This window comes from Engystomops pustulosus, chromosome 10 (genome assembly GCF_040894005.1).
Source record: "Engystomops pustulosus chromosome 10, aEngPut4.maternal, whole genome shotgun sequence".
Taxonomy (NCBI): Eukaryota; Metazoa; Chordata; class Amphibia; order Anura; family Leptodactylidae; genus Engystomops; species Engystomops pustulosus.
In genome coordinates, this window is record NC_092420.1 from 98,000,391 (window position 1) to 98,026,546 (window position 26,156).

The following is a 26,156-nucleotide window of genomic DNA, read 5'->3' on the forward strand; positions in this document are numbered from 1 at the left end:
CCGGCAATATGTTCGGGTCAGGAATCCAAACATGACCATTAGGGTCCGCTCGTCTCTACTCACTACCAATGCAGCCCAAAACCCCTACAGTTCTCTACTCTCTGATCCCTCAGCCATTAACTGCTTCAGTACTGTCTGACCTAATAATTGTGCATGTGACTTCCAATCCATGACCTCCGTGGCCACACGCAGCATGTGACCACTAAGACCAGCGGGTCCAGGGTCCTCAGAATGGATGACTATCGTTTTTCATATATATATATATACAGGCAGGCCCCATGTTACGTACAGGATAGGTTCCGTAGATTTGTTCTTAAGTTAAATTTGTATGCAAGTCGGAACAGTATAGTATATAATTGTAACCCCAGCCAGATTTTTTTTGGTCTCTGTGACAGTTGGATTTTAACACCTTTTATAACTCCTACAGCTGATTATTGTAGCCTAGGCCTAAAGTACAGTAAGTTACCAACATCCAGAGGTCCGTTTGTAACTAGGGGGCGTCTGTAAATTGGATGTTCTTAAGTAGGGGACCGCCTGTATATTTATTGATTTATTTTGAACTCTCAGGGAGTTTTCCAAAAGTTGGAAATTCCATTAAACCAAGTTCCCTCCCAGATATGGTGAGTAGGGCGATTGCTGTAATGGACATTGATGCCTGGGGTGCACAGACATGGCAGACAGGGTTATTGATCTTGCGTTGCAGTGAATGTGCATTAGTGTCTTTACATGTGATGAGCGGCGGTAGGAGGAGGTTGTTCTGTAATCTGCAGACCTTGATGTGGAGGCCTCGCTCTATACTCTGCTGACCTTTGGGAAGAAATGGCCTTTACAATGTAATGAACGTGATTGATTTTCTGTGAACCACAATGAACTGCGGAACTATTCTATATAGGGGAATATCAAGCAAATGATAATGAAACATGTATAGAAGATACATTACACCGCCCCTCATTGACACCTGATGGGTAAATCTATTGGTTTGTAGGAATCGTTTGCAATTGGAGTGAAAACTGGCTGAAGGGTCCAGAGAGTTGTGGTCAATGATTCCTACTCGCAATGGTCACCAGATACTTTGCACGTTCTTTTAGGTGCAAACTCCTTGCATCACATTTGTATCTCATGCAACCATTTATTGGAGGCTCTAATCTTTATGCAAAACAAATTATTGGGTCGCATAAATTTATCATGCAAAATCCGACAGAAATGTGTCGCACGCACCATGTTAAAAGTGCACCGAAAAAAGTGCTGAATCTGGCGCCCCCTGCACACTACACAGGTAACTGCACATAGTACACACTGCACTGCTCTTAGTAAATGTGCCCCATTGTGGATAAATGTAAGATTATGCACCTGGAGGCAAATAATCCACATGCAACATGTCATTGGTGGAGTGTAATAGTAGTTCATAGATTAAATAACAGCACAATGTCAATCAGCTGCCTCTAAAGCCAGTAGGATCTTGTCATGTATCAGAGGTCTGGACCCTGGGGATAGGGATGTAATATTACACTGTACACTCCGGTCCATAAAAAGGATGCCCTGGAGCTGGAGAGGGGATAATGAAGAGCAACAAAAATGATAAGGGGTATGGAGGGTCTCAGTGATGAAGAAAGATTAAAACAACTAGATTTATTTAGTCTGGAAAAGAGACGACTACGAGGGGACATGATTAATTTATATAAATATATGAATGGTCCATACAAAAAATATGGTGGTAAGTTGTTTCAGGTTAAATCAAATCAAAAGACGAGGGGGAAACGGTCTCCGTCTGGAGAAAACAAGGTTTAATCACCAGAGGCAACAGGGCTTCTTTACTGTGAGAACTGTCAATCTGTGGGAAGCAGAGGCATGGCTGTCCTGGGGACGTGGGGAATGGGGTGCTCTATATAAAAATACAAAATATAGGTCATTGTGAACTAATTTATCAAAGGACATCTACCACCAGGATGAAATAATGTATGCAAATAGCCTCATTTGCATACAGGCCTTCATCCTGGTGGTAGATGCCCTTTAAGGATACATTGTATATCAATTCATAAAGGGAAACAATCCTGGAATGAAAATCAATTTATAAACAGAGGTATGATTACACATCTCTGGAGGAACCTAATACCGGCTGCTACTAACAACATACACAAGACAGTAGCATCACACATATCTCCCGGGATTATGGCTAAGACTGGCTGCAGGGAGCACAGAGCACAGCAGTGTGTACATATGTCCCCAGTGCACATTGAGAAGCTACAAACCAGGAATATAAATCCATATATCACAGTCCTGCTTCCACTAACAACATACACAAAGGTCTGATTACACATCTCTCCAGGGACAATGCCTAACACTGGCTGCAGAGAACACAGAGCACAACAGTTTCAGGACAAACCCCTAGTGCACCTAGTGAAGCTACAATCCTGGAATATAAATCCATATATCACAGTCCTGCTGCTACTAAGAACATACACAAAGGTCTGATTGCACATCTCTATTTATTTTTTAATTCTTTTCTTTTTATTGTAATTGTATTTATTATTTACTATTTCCTTTTATATTTGTATTTGCTTTTCCTCCAGACAGTGGGAGCAGTAATATAACACATATAGATAGTTAGATGTCAGATAAAACTTCCTAGCAGGAGGCTCATGAGCCGAGCGAGCAGCAGCCGCGCTGTCACAGCTCTGCCATCCAATAAGCGAGCATTAGGTGGAGCCAGCGTTGTTTGGATTCAGCATCTCAGCAAGGAATTCTGAATGAAGATCATTTTCTATCCAAGGAATCTGCCCAGCCGAGCGGATGGCTCTGAAGGACGTTGTTTAAGAGAAGATCCACATTTTATTTCCCACAAATCTTCAGGCTTATTACTGTTTCCATTTCTTCGGAAGACAATGTCCTGGTAAACAAGGATGGATGAGGGATTTCTATCAATACTGCATGAGCGGCTGCGTTCAGCTGAATGAATCCAGGAGCTTGCAGACAAGCACCAAAGACCAGGCTGAGAGGGAAGACCTGACACTTAAGAAGGAGGAAGTCCACAAAGCTCTTCTTACAAGCTCTGCTACCCAAGTCCTTTGGAGTGTGGCTCCAGCAATAGATCATTCTGCCTCCACGTCTACAGGCGCCCATCCATTCCACCCCATCTCCACCACCACCGCCGCCCTCCCCAGAGTTACTGTGTGGTATTATGCTTCTAGGGCAGGGTATCTGAGCCAACATCTGAGATATGACATCTAAGGATTCTTCCAACGAGCTTTCCACTCCGGATACCGACGTCTACATCAGGACTTTCAAGGAACACATGCACTTGGAGCTTGAACTTCCCAGACATTCTGGGAAAAGGACAACCACATCCCCCAAAATCTCCCCTCGTAGTTCTCCAAGGAACTCCCCATGCTTTTTCAGAAAGTTGCTGGTCAATAAGAGCATCCGGCAGCGGCGGCGATTTACGGTAGCGCATACATGGTAAGAAGAGGTTCATCGTGTTATTGTCGTCCTTACTTTTTATGACTTGTGGGTCACTTCTATCCAGATGTAGCAGAGCCAAGTTTGTCATGGAGCTTCCCTTGTTGCATTATTGTTCTATGCTGTTTGTGCCAGAATCCTAAGGAATTATCTGGATGCACAAGCAGACAGTTCAATGACAAGTTCAGCTCTGCTGCATCTATAGATTCTAGAGGTTTTCTTGACATTGACCTTTTCCGGTTTCCTAAACTGTTTTTAATTTTTATGAGCAGTAATTGCGCTGTTTTGGGCGGTGAGATAATGAATTCTACTGTCTTTTCCGATGACAGCGGCTTCAATCGCCCTGATTAATGCCCTTCATTAGATGTGCGACCATTTGCACAGGATTTATGGGGGTCATTACACGTTTGTGTGGCTCTTGTTGTGTTATGTAAACCATGTTTAAGACTTAGGAAAGGCGAGCGGCGATGACCTGCGAATTGACAAGGAATTATCATAAGCTCACAAGATCTGGACCCTTAAAAGATGAGAAAACCTAAGAGTTAATTTGCTGACGAGATGACAATGTACAGGGGGGTGGATGCGCTCTGCTACCGATCGGGGAGGAGTCCGAAATTCAACAAATGTCAATATGTTTGTCCTCCTATTATCTGCTTCAGCCAGACACAGAGGACCAGGGAGTCAATTCTGCCTGCAAGATGCTGATAGCACGGCTCTTGATAACGTACAGGAGCGTGTGATACAATGTAGCAGGAGACAAGCACCATGGGAGATCTAGACTAATAGGCATCTTCCATCTTCACTGGGTATGACCTTACGTCAAGGTTAAAGTGGAGCCCATCCCTTTGCTTACCTGTCCGGTTTTGTGGTCTATAATTTACTGATTTCATGGACTAGTTGGTCGTGTAACAAAAACAATAGTGGGAGGAACAGTAATGAGTTTTAAGGCAGGTGCAAGGACATTAGGAGTCTATGGCTTTGTGACCCAACCTGGTGGCCCTATGATCAATGGGTCACGAAGCACCCTGACCCCTGATTATGCATCCTGTCTGGTGGTCTCAGTACCATCCCTTTAGACAATGAACTTGAAGTTAACCATCGGGTGTCCTTTGGAAATGTCATAGGCAGCTAGGAATAGAATAATCAATGAGACCTTTAGGGCTGAATCAGATATTGTCTGACGTATCATGAGATGACAATGCTGGGGAGCCATTAACATATTCCAAAAACAGGGAGGAGGACTGGAGATTTCCATCTCTCATTGCCCATGAGTTCAATATTACTTACCATGAGCGGAGGAGTAGATTAGTACATGGTAAGGGATCATTATCTAAATCCCCCCTTTAATCACGGTCTCGGGGGCCCTGGACATACAGACGGTGCAGTATAAGAAGGCCCCAGCTGGAGTTTGGGGCAGTGTCATGGATGACCCTAGTGGAAACTACGTTACTACCTATAGATGTCATTATTATAGCACATAATGTACACACAGAGAAATATGGGGATGGTTTGGCTGTATAGATGAAAAATCTGATACAGGAAAATGAATAATCTATGGCGCCAGACGAGGCCGATCCAAGTCTAGTATCTTCAGTAGAAATAAGCTTAGCAGTAACTCAGAACACAGATTATACAGCAATACATATGTTTACACTGACACGTAAAATAATTTATAGGATACAGGTCCCCAGACGACTGACGCTGACATATGGGAACCTCTGAAGCAGAACATTGACATATGGGATCATAAGAGGTATGACGCCGACATATGGGATCATAAGAGGTATGACGCTGACATATGGGATCATAAGAGGTATGACGATGACATATGGGATCATAAGAGGTATGACGCTGACATATGGGATCATAAGAGGTATGACGCTGACATATGGGATCATAAGAGGTATGACGCTGACATATGGGATCATAAGAGGTATGACGCTGACATATGGGATCATAAGAGGTATGGCGCTGACATGTGGGATCATAAGAGGTATGGCGCTGACATGTGGGATCATAAGAGGTATGACGCTGACATGTGGGATCATAAGAGGTATGACGCTGACATATAGGATCATAAGAGGTATGACGCTGACATATGGGATCATAAGAGGTATGACGCTGACATATGGGATCATAAGAGGTATGACGCTGACATATGGGATCATAAGAGGTATGACGCTGACATGTGGGATCATAAGAGGTATGACGCTGACATATGGGATCATAAGAGATATGACGCTGACATATGGGATCATAAGAGGTATGACGCTGACATATGGGATCATAAGAGATATGACGCTGACATATGGGATCATAAGAGATATGACGCTGACATGTGGGATCATAAGAGGTATGACGCTGACATATGGGATCATAACAGATATGACGCTGACATATGGGATCATAAGAGATATGACGCTGACATGTGGGATCATAAGAGATATGACGCTGACATATGGGATCATAAGAGGTATGACTCTGACATATGGGATCATAAGAGGTATGACGCTGACATATGGGATCATAAGAGATATGACGCTGACATATGGGATCATAAGAGATATGACGCTGACATATGGGATCATAAGAGGTATGACGCTGACATATGGGATCATAAGAGATATGACGCTGACATATGGGATCTTAAGAGGTATGACGCTGACATATGGGATCATAACAGATATGACGCTGACATATGGGATCATAAGAGGTATGACGCTGACATATGGGATCATAAGAGATATGACGCTGACATATGGGATCATAAGAGATATGACGCTGACATGTGGGATCATAAGAGGTATGACGCTGACATATGGGATCATAACAGATATGACGCTGACATATGGGATCATAAGAGATATGACGCTGACATGTGGGATCATAAGAGATATGACGCTGACATATGGGATCATAAGAGGTATGACTCTGACATATGGGATCATAAGAGGTATGACGCTGACATATGGGATCATAAGAGATATGACGCTGACATATGGGATCATAAGAGATATGACGCTGACATATGGGATCATAAGAGGTATGACGCTGACATATGGGATCATAAGAGATATGACGCTGACATATGGGATCTTAAGAGGTATGACGCTGACATATGGGATCATAACAGATATGACGCTGACATATGGGATCATAAGAGGTATGACGCTGACATATGGGATCATAAGAGATATGACGCTGACATATGGGATCATAAGAGATATGACGCTGACATATGGGATCATAACAGATATGACGCTGACATATGGGATCATAAGAGATATGACGCTGACGTATAGGATCATAAGAGATATGACGCTGACGTATAGGATCATAAGAGGTATGACGCTGATATATGGGATCATAAGAGGTATGACGCTGACATGTGGGATCATAAGAGGTATGACGCTGACATATGGGATCATAAGAGGTATGACGCTGACATATGGGATCATAAGAGGTATGACGCTGACATGTGGGATCATAAGAGGTATGACGCTGACATGTGGGATCATAAGAGGTATGACGCTGACATATGGGATCATAAGAGATATGACGCTGACATGTGGGATCATAAGAGGTATGACGCTGACATGTGGGATCATAAGAGGTATGACGCTGACATATGGGATCATAAGAGGTATGACGCTGACATATGGGATCATAAGAGGTATGACGCTGACATATAGGATTATAAGAGGTATGACGCTGACATATTGGATGCCAAGAGGGTGGACACTAAATTCTGGCTTATAAGAAGTAACAACATATGGGGCGATAAATAGATGGGCAATGACTTATTAGATCATGAAATATTGCCATAATGTAAGACACTGACTTATAAGGTCATGAGATGTAAGACACTGACATACACTGTAGGTACTTTATATGACACTGCAATGCCAATGAGATGACAACTTTAGAGATATGACACTGACATGTGGGATACTCGGAAGAATAACGTTGGCATATGTAACATGACATACTGGTATATGTGATGTAGGGAAAGTAGAATAACAAACTCTACAGATGATCTGGATCCCTAGAAGAATGATACAGACTTATAGGATCATCACAAGAATTACAGAGTTATGACATATAAAATGCCAAAAAGAATGACAACCAGGGCACATAAGAAACACAGAAGTATCACACTGATATGTGAGAATACAGAAAGGCTGGTACTGATATATTAAATCTACAGAAACACCTACTGACACACTGGATCCCCCCAAAACAATTAAACATAGGAACCCAATACACAAGTCACTCAAGAAAAAGCAGAAAGATGTAGCATCTGCTGAAGCCCCCAAAATATACATTGTATATACTGTAATATTATACAAAAAACATAGAATTTCCTATACTGAAACATTATATACAACAAATAAGTACATCCCCAGGGGACATACAGTATAACACCTATAATATACACCTATAATATACACCTATAATATACACCTATAATATACACCTATAATATACACCTATAATATACACCTATAATATACACCTATAATATACACGCACAGTTCCAAAAATAATGAGATTGTTTATTAAAATCTTGGCTCGAAAATAGTTGTGGCAATGGCGCCAAGGAATGCGCTAGATTTACAGAGAACATCCCCATTGATACATAACCACCATCGCTGTTTGTATGTTGCCTGGTACAAGAGGGTGACCTGTAGGCACCTCGAAAAGTTTTTTTTTTTTTTTTTTTCATGATTTCGGAGCAAGGTTGTTTAAGGAGCTTCCACAGCCAATAATAGCAATTACCGCCGCGCATATGAATGTATCTGGAGCTTATTATATCTTAAAGGGGACGGGGATCCGACTACTGAGGTCCAGATAAGCCGTCCCTTGACAACAGTCTCCATGGTGCAGTCGGAGTCTTTATCTTACGGCTGTCAGTCGCCCGGCTCGCTGTCAGCTGCTAAAAGCTAATTGCAGTTCAGTATGAAAGGTGGAGGCTTTCCCTTGGTGGAGAGGAACACCGCCTGTATCCAGGAGACTCCAATATCTACTTCTGCTGTTTCCCATATTCCTCGTCCTATTTTTTCTATTCCTCAATTGCTTGTCACGACGTTTATTAGATGTATGAGAATGTGATGACAGATGCAGCAGAGCTGAGTTTGCTAATGGGGGAGAAATGCATTGTATCTGTATCTTGTTGTACAAGAATATAACTACTATAATACTGCCCCTATGTACAAGAATATAACTACTATAATACTGCCCCCTATGTACAAGAATATAACTACTATAATACTGCCCCCTATGTACAAGAATATAACTACTATAATACTGCCCCCTATGTACAAGAATATAACTACTATAATACTGCCCCTATGTACAGGAATATAACTACTATAATACTGCCCCCTATGTACAAGAATATAACTACTATAATACTGCCCCCTATGTACAAGAATATAACTACTATAATACTGCCCCTATGTACAGGAATATAACTACTATAATACTGCCCCCTATGTACAGGAATATAACTACTATAATACTGCCCCCTATGTACAAGAATATAACTACTATAATACTGCCCCCTATGTACAAGAATATAACTACTATAATACTGCCCCTATGTACAAGAATATAACTACTATGATACTGCCCCCTATGTACAAGAATATAACTACTATAATACTGCCCCCTATGTACAGGGATATAACTACTGTAATACTGCCCTCTATGTACAAGAATATAACTACTATAATACTGCTCCCTATGTACAGGAATATAACTACTATAATACTGCCCCTATGTACAGGAATATAACTACTATAATACTGCCCCCTATGTACAGGGATATAACTACTGTAATACTGCCCTCTATGTACAAGAATATAACTACTATAATCCTGCTCCCTATGTACAGGAATATAACTACTATAATACTGCCCCCTATGTACAAGAATATAACTACTATAATACTGCCCCCTATGTACAAGAAAATACCTACTATAATACTGTCTCCTATGTACAAAAATATAACTACTATAATACTGCCCCCTATGTACAAGAATATAACTACTATATTACTGCCCCCTATGTACAAGAATATAACTACTATAATACTGCCCCCTATGTACAAGAATATAACTACTATAATACTGCCCCCTATGTACAAGAAAATACCTACTATAATACTGTCTCCTATGTACAAGAATATAACTACTATAATACTGCCCCCTATGTACAAGAATATAACTACTATAATACTGCCTCCTATGTACAAGAATATAACTACTATAATACTGCCCCCTATGTACAGGAATATAACTACTATAATACTGCCCCCTATGTACAAGAATATAACTACTATAATACTGCCCCCTATGTACAAGAATATAACTACTATAACACTGCCCCCTATGTACAAGAATATAACTACTATAATACTGCCCCCTATGTACAAGAAAATAACTACTATAATACTGCCTCCTATGTACAAGAATATAACTACTATAATACTGCCTCCTATGTACAAGAATATAACTACTATAATACTGCCCCCTATGTACAAGAATATAACTACTATAATACTGCCCCCTATGTACAAGAAAATACCTACTATAATACTGTCTCCTATGTACAAGAATATAACTACTATAATACTGCCCCCTATGTACAAGAATATAACTACTATAATACTGCCTCCTATGTACAAGAATATAACTACTATAATACTACCCCCTATGTACAGGAATATAACTACTATAATACTGCCCCCTATGTACAAGAATATAACTACTATAATACTGCCCCCTATGTACAGGAATATAACTACTATAATACTACCCCCTATGTACAGGAATATAACTACTATAATACTGCCCCCTATGTACAAGAATATAACTACTATAATACTGCCCCCTATGTACAGGAATATAACTACTATAATACTGCCCCCTATGTACAAGAATATAACTACTATAATACTGCTCCCTATGTACAAGAATATAACTACTATAATACTGCCCCTATGTACAAGAATATAACTACTATAATACTGCCCCCTATGTACAAGAATATAACTACTATAATACTGCCCCCTATGTACAAGAATATAACTACTATAATACTGCCCCCTATGTACAGGAATATAACTACTATAATACTGCCCCCTATGTACAGGAATATAACTACTATAATACTGCCCCCTATGTACAGGAATATAACTACTATAATACTGCTCCCTATGTACAAGAATATAACTACTATAATACTTCCCCCTATGTACAAGAATATAACTACTATAATACTGCCCCCTATGTACAAGAATATAACTACTATAATACTGCCCCCTATGTACAAGAATATAACTACTATAATACTACCCTCTATGTACAGGAATATAACTACTATAATACTGTCCCCTATGTACAGGAATATAACTACTATAATACTGCCCCCTATGTACAAGAATATAACTACTATAATACTTCCCCCTATGTACAAGAATATAACTACTATAATACTGCCCCCTATGTACAAGAATATAACTACTATAATACTGCCCCCTATGTACAAGAATATAACTACTATAATACTGCCCCCTATGTACAGGAATATAACTACTATAATACTGCCCCCTATGTACAGGAATATAACTACTATAATACTGCCCCCTATGTACAGGAATATAACTACTATAATACTGCTCCCTATGTACAAGAATATAACTACTATAATACTACCCTCTATGTACAGGAATATAACTACTATAATACTGCCCCCTATGTACAAGAATATAACTACTATAATACTGCCCCCTATGTACAGGAATATAACTACTATAATACTGTCCCCTATGTACAGGAATATAACTACTATAATACTGCCCCCTATGTACAGGAATATAACTACTATAATACCTCCCCCTATGTACAAGAATATAACTACTATAATACTGCCCCTATGTACAAGAATATAACTACTATAATACTGCCCCCTATGTACAAGAATATAACTACTATAATACTGCCCCCTATGTACAGGGATATAACTACTATAATACTGCCCCCTATGTACAGGAATATAACTACTATAATACTGCCCCCTATGTACAGGAATATAACTACTATAATACTGCTCCCTATGTACAAGAATATAACTACTATAATACTACCCTCTATGTACAGGAATATAACTACTATAATACTGCCCCCTATGTACAAGAATATAACTACTATAATACTGCCCCCTATGTACAGGAATATAACTACTATAATACTGCCCCCTATGTACAGGAATATAACTACTATAATACTGCCCCCTATGTACAGGAATATAACTACTATAATACCTCCCCCTATGTACAAGAATATAACTACTATAATACTGCCCCTATGTACAAGAATATAACTACTATAATACTGCCCCCTATGTACAAGAATATAACTACTATAATACTGCTCCTATGTACAGGAATATAACTACTATAATACTGCCCCCTATGTACAAGAATATAACTACTATAATACTACCCTCTATGTACTAATGTAAAAACAAGAGTGAAGGCAATGCCTGGGTTGTTCCCTGGTAACATCTAGTGACATGTCCAGGAGATGGGAAGATACTATTATATTGTCACCAATGACAGATAAGAGACATATATTACCCCCCCCCCCCCCTCCCTCTGTTACATTTCTCTTCCCAGTGACATAAGTGGACATATATATTCGCTGTGCTGGGCCTGGATGTGGGCAGCGCCGCTCGCTCGTTCTGCACTTCATTGATTTTTCTCTTAACATGTTGCATTTGCTGACATTTTAGCGAGTGTAAGAATCGCCGGCAGCTACTGTCCGCATGTCCGTGGTTTCTACAGGCGCGTAATAATCATCTCTGGCGACTCCGCGGTGAATGTCCTCAGCCTTTTCTCTATGTGTTTTGCTAGAAACAGCTGTGAACTGGACGCGCTGCAGTATTCTAGAGGAAGGAAATAATAAAAGCTAGAAAAGGTCACATCTGATTAGTAAATCTGGGAAAGGCAATTATTAAAGGAGGACCCTGCGCATCTGCATGGCATGGATTTTAACCCCTTAGTGACCGAGCCTTTTTTTTCCCCTATTTTCCCTTGTCGGATGCCAAGACTTTTTTTTATATTTTTCCATCAATGTAGCCACATTCGGGGTTATTTTTTGAGGGATGATGTGTAAATTTCCTTTTAATAACTATTTATGGGGAGAAAACCATATATACTCGAGTATAAGCCGGTCCACATGTAAGCCAAGGTACCTAATTTTACCACAAAAAAAATGGGAAAACGCATTGACTTGACTATAAGCCTAAGGTGAGAAATGCATTGGTCACAACCTCCCCTAACTAATGAAATGTCCAGCAGCCTCCCCTCAATAATGAAATGTCCAGCAGTCTCCCCACAATAATGAAATGTCCAGCAGTCTCCCCTCAATAATGAAATGTCCAGCAGCCTCCCCTCACTAATGAAATACCCAGCAGTCTCCCCTCACTAATGAAATACCCAGCAGCCTCCCCACACTATTGAAATGTCCAGCAGTCTTCCCTCAATAATGAAATGTCCAGCAGTCTCCCCTCACTAATGAAATGTCCAGCAGCCTCCCCTCACTAATGAAATACCCAGCAGTCTCCCCTCACTGATAAAATGTCCAGGAGCCTACCTTCGCTCATTAAATGTCCGACAGCCTCCCTTCACTAATGAAATGTCCAGCAGCCTCCCCTCACTAATGAAATACCCAGCAGTCTCCCCTCACTGATAAAATGTCCAGGAGCCTACCTTCGCTCATTAAATGTCCGACAGCCTCCCTTCACTAATGAAATGTCCAGCAGCCTCCCTTCACTAATAAAATGCCCAGAAGTCTCCCCTCACTACTGAAATGTCCATCAGCCTCCCCTTATTAATGTAATGTCCACCAGCCTCCCTTCACTGATGAAATACTCAGAAGCCTCCCCTCAATAATAAATTATCCAGCAGCCTCCCCTTACTAAAGAAATGTCCATCAGCCTCCCCTCACTAATGAAATACCCAGCAGTCTCCCCTCACTAATAAAATGTACAGCATCCTCCTCTCACTAATAAACTGCCTAGCAATCTCCCCTCACTAATGAAATGTCCAGTAGCCTCCCCTCATTGATAAAATACCCAGCAGTCTCCCCTCACTATTGAAATGTTTAGCAACCTCCCCTAACTAATGAAATGCCTACAAGCCTCCACTTACTAGTGAAATGTCCAGCAGCCTCTGTCACTTATGAAATACCGATAAGCCTCCCCTCACTAATGAAATACACAGCAGTCTCCCCTCACTAAAAAAAATGTCCAGCAGCCTCCCCTCACTAATGAAATACCCAGCAGCCTCCCCTCAATAATTGGATGTTTAGAAACCTTCTCTCACAAATGAAATGTTCAGCAGCCTCCCCTAGTAATGAAATGTCCAGCAGTCTCCCCCACTGATGAAATGTCCAGCAGCCTCCACCACTGATGAAATGTCCAGCAGCCTCCACCACTGATGAAATGTCTAGCAGCCTCCCCTAGTAATGAAATGTCCTGCAGCCTCCCCTAGTAATGAAATGTCCTGCAGCCTCCCCTAGTAATGAAATGTCCTGCAGCCTCCCCTCACTAATGAAATGTACAGCAGCCTTCCCCAGTGATGAAATGCCCAGCAGCCTCCCCTCATTTTATAAAAAAAAATAGACTTAGTACTTACCTATCCTCCTCTCTCAGCTTCCTGTGTAGCAGCATGGGTAGAGACAGATCCATGTGCTCTGCCCAAATCAGACAGCTAAAAATCCATACCATCCAGTATGGAAAACTAATGCCGACTTCACACCTCTGCTGCTTTAACCCTTTACTGCAGGATTTAACACGAACAAAGTAACAAACATAGAACTATGAATACAATGCAGTTGGTGCTCTGGGAAGTGTCTTCTACATACGATGTAATTCAGATGCGGCATTCATAATTCTGTTTGAAAAATGTGTTCAACTGGTGTCTATTATACTGCGCTCATACTGAACAGAAAGCTGCTTGTAAATGAGATTTACCAGGCATAATACACCAGCACTTCCAATTGTAAGTCTGCTGATTTAAACGGATGTAACACCTTAACATATCGAATCTCAGAGTGTGCAGCTGCAGACAATCATGTATCCAAATTCTGTACTTAACATCACAAAGTGGTTCTATGAGATTAGAGAGACATAGCTGCCCCCTATGTAAAAGAATATAACTACTATAATACTGCCCCCTATGTACAAGAATATAACTACTATAATACTGCCCCCTATGTACAAGAATATAACTACTATAATACTGCCCCCTATGTACAAGAATATAACTACTATAATACTGCCCCCTATGTACAAGAATATAACTACTATAATACTGCCCCCTATGTACAGGAATATAACTACTATAATACTGCCCCCTATGTACAAGAATATAACTACTATAATACTGCCCCCTATGTACAAGAATATAACTACTATAATACTGCCCCCTATGTACAGGAATATAACTACTATAATACTGCCCCCTATGTACACGAATATAACTACTATAATACTGCCCCCTATGTACACGAATATAACTACTATAATACTGCCCCCTATGTACAAGAATATAACTACTATAATACTGCCCCCTATGTACAGGAATATAACTACTATAATACTGCCCCCTATGTACAGGAATATAACTGCTTTAATACTGCCCCCTATGTACAGGAATATAACTGCTATAATACTGCCCCCTATGTACAGGAATATAACTACTATAATACTGCCCCCTATGTACAGGAATATAACTACTATAATACTGCCCCCTATGTACATGAATATAACTACTATAATACTGCCCCCTATGTACAAGAATATAACTACTATAATACTGCCCCCTATGTACAAGAATATAACTACTATAATACTGCCCCCTATGTACAAGAATATAACTACTATAATACTGCCCCCTATATACAGGGATATAACTACTATAATACTGCCCCCTGTATACAGGGATATAACTACTATAATACTGCCCCCTATATACAGGGATATAACTACTATAATACTGCCCCCTATGTACAGGAATATAATTACTATAATACTGCCTCCTATGTACAAGAATATAACTACTATAATACTGCCCCCTATGTACACGAATATAACTACTATAATACTGCCCCCTATGTACAAGAATATAACTACTATAATACTGCCCCCTATGTACAAAAATATAACTACTATAATACTGCCCCCTACCCCCTATGTACAAGACTATAACTATTATAATACTGCCCCCTATGTACAGGAATATAACTACTATAATACTGCCCCCTATGTACAAGAATACAACTACTATAATACTGCTCCCTATGTACAAGAATATAACTACTATAATACTGTCCCCAATGTACAAGAATATAACTACTATAATACTGCCCCCTATGTACAAGAATATAACTACTATAATACTGCCCCCTATGTACAAGACTATAACTACTATAATACTGCCCCTATGTACAGGAATATAACTACTATAATACTGCCCCCTATGTACAAGAATATAACTACTATAATACTGCCCCCTATGTACAAGAATATAACTACTATAATACTGCCCCCTATGTACAAGAATATAACTACTATTATACTGCCCCCTATGTACAGGAATATAACTACTATAATACTGCCCCCTATGTACAAGAATATAACTACTATAATACTGCCCCCTATGTACAGGAATATAACTACTATAATACTGCCCCCTATGTACAAGAATATAACTACTATAATACTGACCCCTATGTACAAGAATATAACTACTATAATACTGCCCCCTATGTACAGGAATATAACTACTATAATACTGCCCCCTATATACAAGAATATAACTACTATAATACTGCCCCCTATGTACAGGAATATAACTACTATAATACTGACCCCTATGTACAGGAATATAACTACTATAATACTGCCCCCTATGTACAAGAATATAACTACTATAATACTGCCCCCTATGTACAGGAATATAACTACTATAATACTGCCCCCTATGTACAGGAATATAACTACTATAATACTGCCCCCTATGTACAAGAATATAACTACTATAATACTGCCCCCTATGTACAAGTATATAACTACTATAATACTGCCCACTACGTACAGGAATATAACTACTATAATACTGCCCCCTATGTACAGGAATATAACTACTATAATACTGCCCCCTATGTACAAGAATATAACTACTATAATACTGCCCCCTATGTACAAGTATATAACTACTATAATACTGCCCACTACGTACAGGAATATAACTACTATAATACTGACCCCTATGTACAAGTATATAACTACTATAATACTGCCCACTACGTACAGGAATATAACTACAATATCTACTCACTGATTAATGTGTGTTTCTGGGGAATCCCTTAAAAATTCTTATTAAAGGCACTGAATACATTGTACATAATACATTTCTAATTATAAACATGGGTTTGATTATGTGACACCCATCCAGTACAGATTGTCACATTTCCCTGTATCGCGTGTGGGTTTTGGCTTTCACCCCAGTTTGGATCTGGGAATGCTGTTGCAGTAGTCCCCTGTAATTTCCTGTGCGTCACCCTGTCATAACCTTTGTCATCTCCTGTGACACCTGTCAGTCACGGCGGTGCCAGCCTCGCGCTGATTACATCATTGTGAACAGGAATTAATTCCTTTGTGGTTCGCATGGAAACAGCCCCCAGTGCGGCGCGGCCCCTTCCCCGCCATAAAGCTGCTCTCAGTGCGGCTCATGCCGGGATTTGTTCCTTCTCACTAGGTTTACGACATTCATGGGGATCCCTATGAGGAACGGTAAAATACGAAACATGTTTGTGTATCTCAAGCCGAGCTCACTGGATCCAAAGTATGAAAAAATAACAAAGATCTTTCCAGATTTTCTGTTGTTTTTGCAGAGTTACAGGACATTTCCTTGTATTTGTGTTTATATTTGCTTAATGAAGACGCATTTGCATTGTGGGATCATGCGGCCTCGTCAGCACCAGCTTGTGGGAGCACATGGGAGCAGCCGCTGTGGTGTAGTAACATGCAGGGGCCCAGAATTATGTGCGGAGATAAACTATGAGCATATCCTTAAAGTCACAAGGCTGAAACCCGCAGATATTGTCGTAGTGGAGCTCCCTCCCCCCAACCTACTAACAATGGATGATGTCACAGCTTATCTCCTCCCCCTCCCTGTACAATGTCCTCTATATAGATAATACTGACCCATCATTACATCACTACTGACAATAGATGATGTCACAGCTCATCTCCTCCCCCTCCCTGTACAATGTCCTCTATATAGATAACACTGACCCATCATTACATCACTACTGACAATAGATGACGTCACAGCTTATCCCCTCCCCCCTCCCTGTACAATGACCTCTATATAGATAACACTGACCCATCATTACATCACTACTGACAATAGATGATGTCACAGCTTATCTCCTCCCCCTCCCTGTACAATGACCTCTATATAGATAACACTGACCCATCATTACATCACTACTGACAATAGATGATGTCAGAGCTCATCTCCTCCCCCTCCCTGTACAATGACCTCTATATAGATAACACTGACCCATCATTATATCACTACTGACAATAGATGATGTCACAGCTTATCTCCTCCCCCTCCTGTACAATGACCTCTATATAGATAACACTGACCCATCATTACATCACTACTGACAATAGATGATGTCACAGCTTATCTCCTCCCCCTCCCTGTACAATGACCTCTATATAGATAACACTGACCCATCATTACATCACTACTGACAATAGATGATGTCACAGCTTATCTCCTCCCCCTCCTGTACAATGACCTCTATATAGATAACACTGACCCATCATTACATCACTACTGACAATAGATGATGTCACAGCTTATCTCCTCCCCCTCCTGTACAATGACCTCTATATAGATAACACTGACCCATCATTACATCACTACTGACAATAGATGATGTCACAGCTTATCTCCTCCCCCTCCCTGTACAATGACCTCTATATAGATAACACTGACCCATCATTACATCACTACTGACAATAGATGATGTCACAGCTTATCTCCTCCCCCTCCCTGTACAATGACCTCTATATAGATAACACTGACCCATCATTACATCACTACTGACAATAGATGATGTCACAGCTTATCTCCTCCTCCCTGTACAATGACCTCTATATAGATAACACTGACCCATCATTACATCACTACTGACAATAGATGATGTCAGAGCTCATCTCCTCCCCCTCCCTGTACAATGACTTCTATATAGATAACACTGAGCCATCATTACATCACTACTGACAATAGATGATGTCACAGCTTATCTCCTCCCCCTCCCTGTACAATGACCTCTATATAGATAACACTGACCCATCATTACATCACTACTGACAATAGATGATGTCACAGCTTATCTCCTCCCCCTCCCTGTACAATGACCGCTATATAGATAACACTGACCCATCATTACATCACTACTGACAATAGATGATGTCACAGCTTATCTCCTCCCCCTCCCTGTACAATGACCTCTATATAGATAACACTGACCCATCATTACATCACTACTGACAATAGATGATGTCAGAGCTCATCTCCTCCCCCTCCCTGTACAATGACCTCTATATAGATAACACTGACCCATCATTACATCACTACTGACAACAGATGATGTCAGAGCTCATCTCCTCCCCCTCCCTGTACAATGACGTCTATATAGATAACACTGACCCATCATTACATCACTACTGACAATAGATGATGTCACAGCTTATCTCCTCCCCCTCCATGTACAATGTCCTCTATATAGATAACACTGACCCATCATTACATCACTACTGACAATAGATGATGTCACAGCTTATCTCCTCCCCCTCCCTGTACAATGTCCTCTATATAGATAACACTGACCCATCATTACATCACTACTGACTATAAATGATGTCACAGCTTATCTCCTCCCCCTCCCTGTACAATGACCTCTATATAGATAACACTGACCCATCATTACATCACTACTGACTATAAATGATGTCACAGCTTATCCCCTCCCCCTCCCTGTACAATGACCTCTATATAGATAACACTGACCCATCATTACATCACTACTGACAATAAATGATGTCACAGCTTATCTACACATCCAATATGCACCTACAATAACACAGACCTCAATGAGCTAGTTACAAATTGTTGCAGGCGTATGGCCATGTTGTGGATTTTGTAAAGTATTCCACTAAATTCTAGCTGAAACCAGGCAAAAGATGGCCGCCCCCATAACCATGGGCAGAAAAAAATCTTCAATTAGAACATAAAAAAGTGATACATTTTGTTATCTGGTTTCAATAAGAAAATAGTAAAGTAGTTACAAAAGAAAAGTTTGTAAATGAACAGCTAGAATATAATATATTGGCTATAACTATATACCGTAATAACATTTAATTATTTAGAAGTAGTAAAGCCATACGGTAAGTAATAAAGTGCTGTATATATAAAGCTGTGTCCAGTACATGTAGAATACAGTAGAATATATATACAGTAGTTGTATTGTACACTATATAGTATACAGTAAGACATCCATGACAGTAAAGGATATAACGAATGAAGTAAAGTAGTAGAATAAATAATAAGAGTATAATAGTGCAGTAAATGATATAGTATATAATAAAATAGTTGCCATGAAGCTCTGACAATATCCAGGGAATGCAGAGGCGCCCGGAGGCTTTGTGTCTGTGTGAGATTTAGCAGATGCAGACTTTCTATACGGCTACAATGTACGTGTTACTATATTCCGTCTCTTCCCATCGGAGGGGGGTTAATGTCCTTGGAATTACGTGCCTTAGTACCACGGTGGGTGACATCCCACCTCCCTCCCAGTTAGAGGACGTCAGTGAATCTGCCAGCACAAGTTTGAAGTTTGTCTTTGAGTTCCTGTCGAGCGACGCCGGTGGCTCTCGCCGGCCGCTTTGTCAAATTACATTTATAAAACGCAGGGCAAATATTTGCATAGGTCTCCATTGCTGGAGCCACGGTTGGGTCAGGAGGAGGAGGAGGGGGGGGGGGTACATTACGCAGATTCATTGGGAGATCTCTCAACAAAATAATCCCAGCTTGTGTCCCGGGTTTCTAAGTGCTGATGACGCTGCTTTTGGGTGCATAAGGAGGGGGGGATTTTATGTGAAATTAGCAGAAGGGGACAAAGAATCCTTTCCAAATAACATCTTCACCACATCCTATAAAACAAACACTCAACATAAACACAAACTGCGGTCACAGCAAAGCAAAACCTGGGATGTCACAGAAGTCACGAGACAGAATATATGACTAATACAAATGTAAAACAAATGCAATAATATAACAAAAACACAAACCTGCATAGTTATAAATACTAGACTGGGGCTCCTCTGGACTGTGGAAATATTGTCAGGTCTCGCTCTGTCAATGTGAATCCCTCACAATAAACCAGGGGCACTTCTTCATAGATCCAGGCACCGTAACTGTGGACGTATTATTGTTTCCTTATTAAATTTTATTCAGTTTTCAAAGTATTAACAAACAGGACAAAAGGCAAACAAACATTTACAATAATAGTATACCATTTACAGCCCGGCTCAACCAAGTCAGGTCCGGCTAATCTGTGGTCATCTTCTTATATCTGTTATTCACACACACACACCCCCCTTCTAGTAAAATCTAATTTTACAATGATGCTAATTAGCTAGAAGGGCTCTGTGGGTGTTACCAGAGTCCCTCTGTGCTGACCCTTCACAGGCTGTTACACTATCTCCTGTCCCCTGCTCCCTCAGTACTAAACTTGTCTCTGGGAAGGGGGGGGGGAGATGCTCCAGGACAGTGTAACAGTCTGTGAATCTGCAGCACAGGGTGCTCTGGTAATAGTCCTCCCAGAGCCCTTCTTGCTAATTAGCATCATTTTCTACAAAATGTATGTTGTCAGAAACTACATTGGGGACAGATGAAAGTGAGCATTGTAACTACATAAAAGGTGTGTAGTCTGTTACCATGGAGTTACATTAATAAGTAACTTTTATGATTAAACACAATAATTAAAGAATACATCCAGCTTAAAAGCATAACTCTGCACCCCTCTTCTTTCGAGAATCCAGTGTGATTTTTCCATTTCTTAAATGTCCTTTCATAAAGTTGACTCACCATCAATGCAAATGAGCTGAAACCATTATTCATCTTCTTGCTGCTCAGCCACGCCTCCATCTTATTCCCCCTTCCCTCAGGAAGGAGAGAGACACTGGCTGTTCTGAAGAGAATTCCTGAGGGAGGAGGGAAGGAGGAGCTGATTTCTCAAGGACAGTCAGTCACATACAGCCAGCATCTTGCTACATCATATACGGCCAGGGGTGAATGACGTAACAGAGCTGAGTTCGATCGCCCCGAAGAGAAAGCAGGTCCCTTGTCAATCAGGAAGCTGAAGGCGCGGCTGAGCTAGAAGAACATGAATATGTATAAATGCTGAGAAAACTTTACAAATAGAATGTGGAACTTTACAGGCATTGGGAGGAACAATATAGGGATAGTTATACTGCTGTATAATTGCAGTTTTCAAAGATATGTATACTTAGTTTGGGTTAGTTTCTGTGACAGGTTCTTCTCTTCTGCTTTGCTTTAGATCCCACAATCCTTCAGTAGAGCAGTAAAGTATCATGGGACCATCCAGAGACAGAATAATATCTGATAGATTGCTCTCACACTGTATTCTCCATACCATAAGGATACAGTCAGGGAGGCTGATGTGTAAGTGTCTTATTTATAACTGTGTGACAGGGGATTGTGCTTTCTGGGGCCTGTTCAAAAATACACCAATTGCATGTGATGGGTAACAGACCTAAAAAACATTTTTTAAGGTCTGTTACCAATTCACAATAAACAAAAAAAATAACCTGTCATTCTCAATATTCAGTTCCAGGAATAGAATTCTAGAAGTTCAGTGAAGACTGACACACAATGATGTATCATAGAATCACATTGATACCACTGCACAGGGTCTCAGAGATTGGCCTGACGTCTACGCAGGACCTTGATGAGCCGCTCCCTGAGAACAGCTGCCATCGCCGGGCCTGTGTATCGTCCCTCATGTCTTTGTTTGTTCGCAGATGGATTTACAGTCGGTTTCTTTTGTTTATTTTTTGCAGTGCACATTTAATCTCGCAAAGTTTTTTAACAATACTGTTTGTATGTGGAACTTTTTGCCCTTTCTAAGTTAATTACAAAAATAACATTAGGAGGATTTAGGGTCTTAAATGGACAAACAGCAGTAAAATACACAAACAATTGGTTACATTGTAACAGAATAAGGGGGTGGAGCCAGTGGCCACAATATGACAATATGGTTTTTTTTCTTAGGATTTTGAATAAATCTTCCTCAACCATTAACGTGGCATTCAACAGATTTTCGGAACAGAAAAGGCGTCTACAATTATTCCTGGCAAACCCTGACCAACTCGTTCAACACATGGTACAATATGGCGCCACAATGGACGATTAAGACTTCATAGATAGCGAGACCATCAGTTAGGCCTCTTTCATACTTGTGTTGCAGATCACACCAGAGTCTGATCAGGGAGCGATCAGGGTTTGGTCAGTGAAAAAGTAACATTTTCCATCAGAGTTTGTTCAGTGTCTCAGTTTTGCACGCAGGTATTTTTGGTGTTTCCAATGCATTTTCAATGCGTTTTTCACGCGCAGATAACGCGCTTGAAAGGGACTCAGGACTGAGCTCTATCTTTTCTATGGCAACTGATCAGTGAAAAATGCATTGGACTTGCATCTGTCTTAGAGTGCGATGCGTTTTTGATGCATCTCCATAGACTATCATGCTACGTTTTTCACGCACGTGACTTGTAAAAAGTAGAGCATGCCGAGTTTTAAACGCGCGTTAAAAAAAACGTGCACATGTGCACGTAAAAAAAAATGCACGTCTGAAAAAAAAAAATAGCTTACAATGGGACACATTTACTTACCCGGTCCCGGCGCGATCCCCGATCCGGAATGTCCGACGAGGATGAAGTCTGCCGCGATTCACAACGAGTGTGCGCCCGATTTCCTTTCTTGTGTCACTTACCTGATCAGGTCCGCCGGAGTTCACCTTCTTCTTCCTGGTGCATGTCTTAGCTTGCGGCACAATTTTAAATGTTAAATCCCGCGCATTGTCCGAATCCGTTGGATCGTCCGATAGCCCGCCCCGCCCATTTGTGTTGCATGAAATTCGGCGCGATTGCGACACAATCCAATCACATGCAAAGCAATCCCCGGCACGCTCCCCTTAGTAAATAAGCCCCAATGGGTCAGAAACACATAGGTAACTTCCTAAAAGGTGAAGATTTTAACCCTCTATTACCCTGGTCTCCTTGGGATATGCTGGATTTCGTTTGTCCTGAACATTGGGTGACTATGACCTCACATTACAGAGATCCTGGGTCTTTATTCTCTCTCTTAGGCTATATTCACACGAACGTATGGGGGACGTATATACGGCCGACGTATATACGGCCGATATACGTCCCCCATACACTCCTATGGGCGCACGGCACCCTACGGCACCCTACCGTACGGTTCCGTACCCGGGAAAAAGATAGGACCTGTCCTATCTTTTCCCGTAATACGGGGCCGTGCGCCATAGGTTGCTATGGAGAGGGGCGGGGGTGAGCTGCGCTCACCTCCTCCTCCTCTCCCCGTACACTGCCGTTGCCCGCTACGGTACGGTACGGGCGGGCAACGGCAGTGTGAATATAGCCTTAGGCTGCAATCTGGAAAGCCACTATTTCAGTATTTCAACAGTTAAAAGACGCAATATAAACAACACAGAAGGACGGGGTCCGCAGCGCGCTGCAATGTCTTAGTGGAAGAGAATAATTGTAATAATGAGCTAAAAATAACACATCCAGTACCCAGGGGCGCCCGGTCGCTGCCTATTACCCACCATTTAATAGTCAGACATGCACTGTGATTCTCCCCTAACAATGCAGCCCTCCGCAGCCGCTATACGTAACGCTATATGGGCCCTCTCCGGAGTCCCCCAGCAATGCATAGAACACACAACCTCCAAATGCCACAATGACTATTGCTGAACGCTTCTCCTTGCTGCCCATTAAAGCGCAATTATATTTAAGGAGAACTCATCTTGTGTGCGGATGCGCCATTCCTCCATGTACATTTCCAGGGCTGATGTGCACAGGGGGAATTCTGTAATTAGTTTATATGAGAAAGGAATATTTTCAATTTCGAGGCATCGGTTTGGAAGATTTTAGTCGTTCTTATGAAAAATGTCATCTGTTTTATCTTTTTTGAGGAAACAGGAAACTGGAAAACAAAGGGAATCCGTCGCTGTCCGTTATTAAAGGGAAGTGTATGGGTGATGAAGAGTAAGAGTCTCGGAGAAGGATTTCTACCACCTTCTCCTTCCTGTGTCCAACCTCAGCATTCACAAAAGTTCTGGGGAAAGTTTAAGTAAGAACAAAACCTTGGAACAGTTCAGGGATCAAACTGGGCAAATACCAGCTCTGATCGTGGCAACGCATGGCACAAACAATATTATACAGCAGATACCTGCCCTGTATGAAGAGGTTTCTGTCCATGCAGGCTAAACCTCGCCATGATGTATAGGTATATCCCTTAACTATACAGTGTACAGTTATGTACAACTATCCCTATATTGTTCATCCCCATGCCTGTAAAGTTCCACAGTCTATTAGTAAAGTTGAATCACTAAGCAATGACACCTTGTGAATTCGATCATTGTTTCCTCATGCTCAGCCACTCCTCCAGCTCAATTCCCCTCTCTCAGGAATAAGAGAGATGCTGGCTGTGTGTGACTCATTGAAGAGAATTTCTGAAGGAGGGGTGAAAGAGGGAGCTGATTTCTCTTCAGCGAGTCACACACAGCCAAAGTTTCTCTCATTCCTGAAGGGGATGATGTAGATGAGCTGCATCACACACAGCCAATGTCTCTCTCATCACTAATGGAGGGGGCAAGAATGTAGCTGAGCCGAGTCCCTCACAGCCAATGTCTCTCTCACTCCTGCGAGAGGGGACAATGATGTAGCTGAGCTGAAGAGAACGCACGCCCCTTGTCAATCCGTAAGCTGGAGGTGTGGCTGAGTTAGAAGAACATGAATATGTATAGAAGGTGATTCAACTTTGCAGATGGATTGTGGAACTTTATAGGCATGGGCAGGAACAATATAGGGATAGTTGTACTGCTGTATATTAGCAGATTTCAAAGATATGTTTTGTTAGTGTGGGTTAGGTTCCCCTTAACCTCTCAGGTACAGGGGCCACAACCAGGCTCCAGAGCCTCTGGTTGAGTTCAGTGTGCACATGACCACTGAGTCAATCACTGACACCTGATCACTGATTCACTCAGCCATTGTGAGTAAAATGTTGGCACCAGAACCAGTGAAGACCAGGAGCCCCTACTGGAGCTTGCACCCAACATTTATTCCCTTTCCAAATATAGAATGTGTCATTGACCCCAGGGTCATCCATGGAGGATAAGAGGTTTCCTTCCGGGATGAGGTCACTGGAGGATAAAACCAGCTTTATGTTTGCAAAAAATGTATTTTAAAGGGAATAGAATATTGTGTCTTCTAAGGTGACA

The 26,156-nt window shown here is 41.1% G+C and overlaps 2 protein-coding genes across 9 annotated transcripts in view; one reads left to right on the top strand and one right to left on the bottom strand.

The window, feature by feature from the left end:
- The window catches only part of LOC140104207 (uncharacterized), a 540,921-nt gene that overhangs the window by 230,517 nt on the left and 284,248 nt on the right, over positions 1-26,156 (bottom strand). For all 5 annotated transcript variants that reach the window (XR_011850264.1, XR_011850265.1, XR_011850266.1 and 2 more), the window contains exon 3: positions 20,899-21,024. The gene's annotated coding sequence lies outside the window, so the exon portion shown is untranslated. The remainder of the gene's footprint in view (positions 1-20,898; positions 21,025-26,156) is intronic.
- PDE4B (phosphodiesterase 4B) overlaps positions 1-26,156 on the top strand; it is a 302,693-nt gene that overhangs the window by 81,965 nt on the left and 194,572 nt on the right. For 2 of the 4 annotated variants that reach the window (XM_072127636.1, XM_072127637.1), the window contains exon 1: positions 2,753-3,456. The exons of the other annotated variants lie outside the window; for them this stretch is intronic. In XM_072127636.1, coding sequence (XP_071983737.1) covers positions 3,218-3,456 — 239 coding nt within the window. In that variant the 5' untranslated portion in view covers positions 2,753-3,217. Of the gene's footprint in view, positions 1-2,752; positions 3,457-26,156 lie in introns of those variants that run through there. 4 annotated transcript variants of the gene reach the window in all.